Source organism: Saccostrea cucullata, unplaced genomic scaffold (genome assembly GCF_032062105.1).
Source record: "Saccostrea cucullata isolate Sc308-1 unplaced genomic scaffold, CSIRO_AGI_Scuc_v1 ctg13079, whole genome shotgun sequence".
NCBI lineage: Eukaryota > Metazoa > Mollusca > Bivalvia > Ostreida > Ostreidae > Saccostrea > Saccostrea cuccullata.
Genome location: NW_026921201.1, coordinates 13 through 9,625, shown reverse-complemented (window position 1 = coordinate 9,625; position 9,613 = coordinate 13). Strand labels below are relative to the sequence as shown.

General features: G+C 34.3%; 1 protein-coding gene across 1 annotated transcript; it reads right to left on the bottom strand.

Moving 5' to 3' along the window:
• Positions 1-716: 716 nt before the first annotated feature.
• LOC134259458 (uncharacterized) lies at positions 717-1,855 on the bottom strand. Its single transcript, XM_062742037.1, has one exon. It carries the CDS (start codon positions 1,853-1,855, stop codon positions 1,349-1,351), a length of 507 nt encoding a protein of 168 aa, XP_062598021.1. The 3' UTR covers positions 717-1,348.
• Between the last annotated feature and the right edge of the window lie 7,758 nt (positions 1,856-9,613).

Sequence of the window (9,613 nt, the reverse complement as noted above, 5' to 3'; positions counted from 1 at the left end):
ACTTCATATTTAGTATGCTCACTCCAATAATCAAATTTTTTCAAATGACACCATGGCCAATGACCTTGTTACCTTGACTGTGACCTACATGCTAAAAATAGCTTTTTTCGAACTCTTGCTACCGGGCGCATAGTGTTTCACAAAAAAAATCTTGTTGAAAGGTGTGTTTATTGTATGCTTTAATTCATTTGTTCTGTTAACAATTTTCTTTCTTTGAAATATATGATTATAAAAAAAAAAATCACTTTTGTCCTTATCTTTAAATTTTACCACATGTATCACTGTTACAGACTTTCTGTACAGGTATAGCACACATATTTACTATATAATTCTATAACACTGAATATGTAATAATAAAATATCGTTAAAAAGGTATTTGAATTCCTGAAAAATATTTTAGCAGGAGGTCTTAAACATTACCTGTCACATTAGCCGACCCCCCCCCCCCGAAAGAGAATTCTAGTCAACTCGGCACCTGGTAAACTCGGCATCTGGTGAACTCGGAACCAAGTAAAGTGAATTCGGCACCAGGTATATTCGGCACCTAGTAAACTCGGCACCTGGTAAACTCGGCATCTAGTTAATTCGGCACCTATTTTATACGAATTACTTTTCACTTCTTTATTATATTTTTTATTGCCAATTAATTCAATTTTTCTAACATAAGGGGTTAATTAATTGAGGATTTTCGATTATTACACACTGTTTTTTTTTTATCAACATTCTTTGAACATTCTCCATAAATGTAAATAAGTAACAATTGAAATACTCGAAAGGGATCTAGAAAAATTAGTATGATAAAAGGAAATATTTTTAATATCATGGATCTACGTATCTGTTTTCTATATAAAAAATATATTTGCGTTGCCAGTGAGTTTTGTATGGAGTTTTTGAGCTAAAAATGATAATACGAAATTGAATATAGATATACATGAAATACGATGTGCTTTACATACGTTCAAATTAAAATGTTGAAAAATTGTGTAACCTGTATCTTTATATAAAGAATTGAAACAACAAGAAGGATCTTATAAATGTTAGTTAATCTGAGAAAAACGCCATATATATAATAGTACGTGGTTACAAACGGCGCTTGTTCTTGGTTCTGATTAGCAAACTTATTTATTTCTCAGACATTATTACCCATGTTTAATTATCTGTTGCCCGGTGAAATTGACCTGAAGATTACACGTAACTATAACTAGTATTTTGGTATGATATTTAATATTAATGATATGTGGAAAAAAATATGAATGTGCATCTATCAGCATCTAAATCTTTATTCATTAAACATAGCAATAACATTACGCCAGTCATACGTCTGTAAAAATGCGTGATTCACATTGATTTACTGGGTTGGAGGTCCATAGATGGAGGCACATTCTTGGAGAAGCTGGCTAGCATTTATCCCCCTTTCACAGTATTGCTGCCACAGATCAAAAATTCGTCCCTCCACTTGACGGGTCCTCTTTCTTTGATACCGCTGTATCTTCCCCTCCGACACCATCTTCATCTGTAATGTGATGTCCATCGCCTCTCTGTAAAGGACTAAAATAAGATGGTAGAAGGGCACGGGTCCCCTGGTGGCCACACTTGTATTTAATCTGTTGTGCCACCCCTCTACATCATTGTTGGTGCGGATGGCCGTCATGAAAACACTCCAGTGATGGATTTCATAGATTGGACTACGAATCCATGTTCTGTATACGTAGTCCATTACAGGAGCTAAGACCTCTGGAGCACGGCCATCCAGACGGTGGAAAGCATCCTCGATATGTTCCGGTGGGAGGAATGGCAAGGCGAGTAGCTGGCGGACGAACCTGAAGACTTTGTCCTTTTTGTTGTACGCTGTCATTTTTTTTTTTTAATTATGATTTTTTTTTAAATACATACTGTTGATCTGTCTTGTGTATTGTCCATCGAAGCCAAAGACACATGGAATGTGGCGTCAGCGGGAGGCTCATATTCCGTACTGTCGTCTTGCTCCGCAGCTTCCGCTGCAGGCATTGCAGGACGTACAGGTGGAGATGCCGGTGTTGCGGGACGTGCAGGTAGAGATGCCGGTGTTGCGGGACGTGCATGTGGAGATGCCGGTGTTGCGGGACGTGCAGGTGGAGATGCCGGTGTTGCGGGAGGTGCAGGTGGAGTTGCCGGTGTTGCGGGACGTGCAGGTGGAGATGCCGGTGTTGCGGGACGTGCAGGTGGAGATGCCGGTGTTGCGGGATGTGCAGGTGGAGATGCCGGTGTTGCGGGACGTGCAGGTGGAGATGCCGGTGATGCGGGATGTGCAGGTGCAGGTACCGGTGTGCGGGCTGCGGAAGAAGTGGAAGAGCAGGCTCTGTATTTTCACACTTAGAACACGTCCATTCTAACTCTTGCTTGCCTTTTACCTGATTTCTGTACTGTGGTCTACTAATTCCTTAAAAAAATAATAATTTTAGTGAAAAATCATAAAAACAAAATACTTGTCTTCAATTTAATTTTATTTCTGCAATTATTTGACACATTTGATATTTAAGAATTAATTGAATAATTATTTTCTAACCAGTGTTGCATGTCCTGTGTTGCCACTTCTGACATTGGTCACACTGAACAGCTTCCTGTCGAGGGCGAAAAATTTGGTTGCATTGATAGCATTTGTCTGTAAAAATATATAAAGTATAAAAAATAATGCTGATCCTTTTGTACGAATTTCCTATAATTGATGTCTCAAAAAATTCGAAACACGAACAAAAAATGATACCAGGGTATTTACAACATTATTTTTCCAATATATAGGATTATATTTATTAAGAAATATCATATTCTCTGGAATCTCACACAAGTGCCCGGTAAGCTACCTGACTTTTTGAGTGAAGGTTAAAATAGCAATTTTTCAATAACAAAATTTTGGCAAATTAATGTACTAATATTGAGGAACATACAATGTATCGTCTATGCTTAAGCCCGTATACGTGCATTAGGGTCATTTTCCGAGATTTTTTGGTTTTGACAAAAAAAATGAACATTCAATTTGATTTATATTTGACTTTTTGACAGATCATCATGTTCCATATATTCATCAGTTAGCCAATATGAAAAGAATTGACATAATGGTTAGAATTTCACTTCTCTAAAAAATTTTCTCAAAGCAGCAGGCATGGTAGGAATCTACATGAGGTCGTGTAATTTGGGCTGTAAACGCACGTGTTAAATGACCAGACGTATTTTATTACCGAGTGTAGAACATTATAATTAGATGATGAATTATTTTACGCCTATATGATATAAATATAATGATAACCAAAAAATGTAAAATACATTTTAAGTTTTTGTGGGGAGTGGTCGCTACGGAAATAAATAAATGTTGAGTAGGGGCTCGTTAAATAGTTTAACAAATTATAGTAAAATAAGACTGCAGCGAGAAAATTTTAACTCCCCAGTAAAAAGATAATTCTCAATATAGCGAGACTAAGAGAAATATAAAAAATAAAAATACGAGATTATGTTTAGATTTCCATGATATTAACTAATTATTAAATAATATTTTTCATCGTTTTGAAACTTAAATACCCCCACGTTTCTAAGATAATGTGATGTGTCTGAGATTTAATGCCGATTCGGAAAAAGAATTGGTTGTTTTAGAATAAATCTATGAAACGCGATTGATTTAAATAGTGTAATTTAAAGGAAAGTCCTGTTTTTACAAAGTAACAAAACATAGAAAGATCTTTTTAATTTTTGTTTGTTTCTATTTATCAAAAATACGCCATATACGACTTTAGTAATTCAATATACCTTTCAGTTCGTATTAAAATTCGAAATTCTTCATTGACAAAGGACTTTATACAAAAAGAAATAAAGTTTTAAGGACCAAAACTTCCACATACGAACTTTCAAAATCATTTGTTACAGGGCGAAACTCTCTCTCTCTCTTGTAAATAGCGATATTAGACTGTTTAATTTAAAAATGCGACCCAAATAAATGTGGAATTTTTCAACATACCTTTCATTGCTGGTTTACTTTGGGTGATGCAGAACAAGTGACATATTGACGTCTGCCTGGAATCCTTCACTATATACCCTCCTCATTTTTTGACAACTCACACTAATCGCCTTGTAATATTATTTTAATGAAAATCCCAGAAATTAAATGTGTAGATATAAGTGTTTATGATTTTTATCCAGTTTTATTTCAAAACATTTTTTTAAAAACGCATCGTTAAAAATGCCATTAATTAATTCTAAAAAGAAAATAAGTATATGAAATGTCACCAAAACATATTAACAAAAAAAAACCGAACAATAAAAGGAATATTAAAACCGAATTCCTTTAGTTTTAAACAAGTGTCTGTAAATGAGAAAAGTCAAATACGTGTAGTGATGTACATGGATTTCAATAAAATAACCGTTTTTTCTCTTTAAAGGCAAATTTATAAATCAACAAAGTAGTCACAAGAAAAATATTAAGAAAAAATGAATTAATAACACATCTGTCGATTTGTTTAAGAAAGGTGCCGAATTAACCAGAATCTGATGCCGAATTTACCAGATTCTGGTGCCGAGTTCACTAGGTGCCGAGTTCACTAGATGCCGAATTCACTTTTTCTTTGAGTGCCGAATTCACCAGGTGCCGAATTTACTTGTACCCCGTACACGGCGTTTTTTCTGATTTTTTTCCATCTGCAAACAGGGCTACCCTCAAACCCACTTGTTTTCAATTTGTTTATAAACATCTCAAGTGCACCTCAGGAAGTAGTCTCCTATACCCTGAAAAAATAGTCCCTGCTATAAAAGCATTTATTTAATTACAAAGAACATAAACTTTACTAGGCACAGGTACCGAGGTTGTAAAAGTTGCCTGCAAGGTTATTTCTTAAACATATCAAAAGAAAGGAAAATCAATTTTATATGTTAATAACTATATTTTTTTATCATTATGATTGTTCATTTACCGGTGTGACATCTGGAAGGACCTTCGATTTTTTTTTTATTTCAGGTGCACAAAGTTGCATTATACCCCCCAAAGAATGACATAATTTACAGAAATGGTAAAATACTTGGTTGATAATAAAATCTGCATCTGATCAGTTATATTTGTATACAAGCTGCTGTGCAGAAGTTTATAGAAATTATGTGTTTAACACAGGGCAGTCAAAATGATATCAGCATCTAGGGAGGTTGTGGACAGCTCCTTACTCCATTAAAACTGGCTTTGATGATTAGTCATGAGGCCCATGGCTCTTAAATGTTACCTGAGTATAATGTAACAACTTTACAACAATTTAATAATTTCCTTCGTGTTTTAAACCAGGGTCACCAACGAAACATGGCTGAAAAATTACAGACTCGGCGTTACACAATATACAATCAATCAATCACAAACCAGAGGCCATAGCATTCATTGCTCGTCATAACTCTACATTAAGTACATTTAGTTTTGTTACCTAATACCAATAGACAGAGTAGGGGTTAAAGTTGGATTTATGATTAAAAAAATCGATGTTATTTTAATTCAGAAATCGCATTTTGTTGAAAAAAAAATGTTTTTTTCGATATGATTGTGCTTGGAATGGAATGTCTATACATTGTTTCTCCGACTCTTCTTTTAGCAGAGGTGTGTCTATTATATTAATACAAGAGGCCCATGGGCCTTATACGTCACCTGAGCATCATGCAACAACTTTCAAATGATTGAATTTGGTTCACGTTTTAAGCTAGATGCTATGGCATTCACAATTTTGAAAAAGGCACCATTGCTAATCATAACTACACACTTAAGAATTGCTTAGGTTGGGTACAAAGATTTAATGTATTTTCACTATATAATTAATCAATAGAGCCCCACCCTAACACCAGACCTCCTGATTCTGGGGCCACAAAATTCACAAATCTGGAAGAGGCACTCTTGCTCATCATAACTATGTACTAAGTTAGTTTATTTAATACCCAGAAGCAGAGAAGATTTTCAAAGAATAATGTATTTTCAGTATATAATCAATAGAGCCCCGCCCTAACTCTTGAACCCCTGAGCCTGGGGCCATAAAATTAACAATTTTGGAAGAAGCACTCTTGCTCAATATTACTATGCGCTCTTGCTCAACATTACTATGTACTTAGTTAGTTTATTTAATACCTAGAAGCAGAGAAGATTTTCAAAGAATTAATGCATTTTCACTATATAATCAATAGAGCCCCGCCCTAACACTAGAATCCCTGAGCCTGGGGCCATAAAATTCACAATTTTGGAAGAGGCACTCTTGCTTAACATAACTATGTACTTTGTTAATTTATTTAATACCCAGGAGCAGAGCTGAAGATTTTCAAAGAATTAATGCATTTTCACTATTTGATCATTAGAGCCCCGCCCTAACACCGGAACCCCTGATCGTGGGGCCATAAAATGCACAATTTTGGAAGTGGCACTCTTGCTCAACATAACTATGTACTTAGTTAGTTTACTTAATACCCAAGAGCAGAGGAGAAGATTTTCAAAGAAATAATGCATTTTCACTATATAATCTATATAGCCCCGCCCTAGCACAAAAACCCCTGTCCCTGGGGTCCATGAATTTCACAATTTTGGTAGAGGACTTAACACTTCATTACATTCATTCCAACAGTTTGCCTGCTTGATGTCCAGGAGTAAAGAAGAAGATTTTTAAAGTTTGCAATAATTTTGGTGGTTTAGGCCCCACTCCCTCAGGCCCCAGGGGGGCGGGGACCATAAAATTCACAACTTTTGTTTCCCTTCACCCATAGATGCTGTATACCAAATTTGGTTGAAATTAATTCAGTGGTTTCAAAGAAGAAGCTGAAAATGTTCAAATGTTTACACATGACGCACGACGACGGACGAAAACGGATAGCAATAGGTCACCTGAGTTACTCAGGTGACCTAAAAAGGGTAAGAAATAGATATAATAAGTATACATAAGAGCAATGATGGCAGGAAACTAGTGGTTAATATAAAAATATGCGATGATACATATAGTTTGATAACGGTATCAGAATGTCAGACCAAAGAATATTAAAATTTGATTTTTTAATACATAATAATGAGCGGGAAAGGGGATACTGAAACTTAATGCTTCACTTTTAGAGTGTAATGAATATAAATCCCAAGTAAATAAATTGATAAGGATATAAGAAAAAGAGAAGGCACGTCAGTTGATAAAGGGAGCTCTTTAAACGACAAAGATGTGCTTAGCGATGATGACGAAGGTGCAATGTGGTTATTTCTACGAATACCTTCAAAATTCAAAGTTAGTGCCGAGTGATGATATTGATCTACATTTAGACAGATGTAATGTAAATAAACTTTCTAATAAGGATAGAGATATAAGTGATGTTTCCCATCAATATCTGAATGTAAGTAAAGTTATGAATATGAAATTAAAAAAGCTCCTGGTCTGGATGGAATTCCAAGCGAATTTTACCAATGCTTTTGTGATCATTTATCCCCTTTATTCTATGAAATGTTAAGGTTCATTGATACTCTGATAAGAGAGATAACTCTTAAAGACAATTGTCTATTATTCCTTTATAAATTTGCCAATATCGAAGTGTCTTTTTGTCCAGTTTTGCCTCAAGCTATGCAATAACTGTGTGTATTTTACTTATATAATACATTTGTTTTGGAAAATCATAAAGGTTCAAGCAACATTTTAATTGAGTGAGCAGAGGGTTTATGACCCTTATAGGAAATCTTTTTGAATGAAGAAATTACTTTTTCTCAAAGACTCGCTGTTATTTCTCTTAAACACAAAAAAGGGGGAAAAGAATCCTACCTTAAGAGCTACGTGCAAAGTTATTATCTCAATAAATATTAATAACGATTATTTGATTTTTACTACGGAAAATAAAATGGAAAAATTCGAAATAATACAAAAGATGCATCTATTCGGTAAACAAGTATTCACATGCTTTAATGCATGCAAAGAATTGCACGATAACCTCAGTGATGAAATATATCTTAAATAACAGATATGGTCATATCTAAGATACTCATATGAAAGAAAAACAATTTTCTTCAAAAATTGGCTCGAAAGCAATATATTATTTGATCTATTTTCCGAGAATGGTCTAAAATCAAAAAAGGAAATGTAAGGGAAAATTTACAAATAAGAGTAATTGGTTATGTGAATATTAAATAATACACACGATCTTTAAAAAATATGGGGAAAAAATGATTTCACTCTGTGCAAACATTTAAAGGAAGTGTCATTAAATACTCTATGCTTGAATAAATATACAACAAAATTCTTTTTATTTATAATGAATATGTAAAAGGCAAGTTTCAAGCTCCACTTGTGCAAGCAAAGTGTTATTAAGAATTTAATATACTGAGGAGCGAGTGAGAAAAAAATCTATATAAACAAAAAAAAATCACCGTCTAGTTAGGAGGCTATGCCAGGGCATCAACGAAGCCCGTTATGCTAAAATTATCCCATGTTTCTCACTATTGTTATCTCTCTGGCATAGCCTCATAACTAGACAGTGATTCCTAATACTTGAAATAACAGTCTTAAAATAAATCGGAATACCGTCTAATTCAGTAGATTTGAAATAAACGAGGCATTCCACGTTATTTTTCATAGCCCCGCCCCATGACGTCAAATTTTACTATTGAAAAAAATAGTCCCATAAAACACAATCCAAATTTAATGATTATTTAGTTACTGTAGCCAAATATCAACATGTATAGATCGAATAAACAACAAAAGAATTTTAAATTATGATCAAAGCAATCTTGCTAACTTTAATTATATATGTGACCTAGATTTAAGTTGTCGGAAGCACGAACACGTGTATAGTTCTTCGGCGCCATATTGAATGCAATGTTGCAGTTGATGAAACGGGAGTTGGTCATCATGGTCAGGGAACAGATCTGTGTGGATGTTAAAATAATAGAGGAAGTTGAGTTGCTTAATAAGTCGTATGGTAATGACTGAGGGACGATGTCTGTGTCAGATGATGAAGTGCAGATCTATGTGGCGATGTCGATTTCTCAACGTGACTCAGATTGCTGTTTACCATGTTTACGGAAGTAGAGTTCTCGGTCTCGCGAGGCATCGGTATTATTTGAATGGTGACTTGCTTTTGATCCGGAGATAAATCATTAATTATTTTGTTTGTAAAAATATATATCATATCTAATTACATAGTAAACAATTAAACAAAACATCTGTTTTTTTCTTCAGTTTATATATACGTCAGTCATATACCATACGTATACATGCAGGTTGACATTTGACCTTTCAGTAATATTTTAATATAGAGAAATTTACATGTCACTGGAATCACGGAAAAATTAACAAGATTCACGTTTGTAGTGTTTATCATAGGGAAAACAAATGGATATGGAAAGAGTAAAAGCTTCACAAGTCGCGGAATTCAAGTATAAGCTTTTAAACAATATACTATCCAACAATTTTTTTGTAAGTAAAATAAATAAACACTCGTATTACTCATGTAAAATATGTAACCAAGATGTAGAGAATTCTAAGCATCTAATTTTTGATTTGTCATTTGTTGCTTTTAAAAATAAAACTTTTGAAAAAATGTAAATGTTAAAAATGTCTTTGAGAGGGCCGGGGGCCCCCAGGACAACGCAAGAAGGGAGGTAAAATAA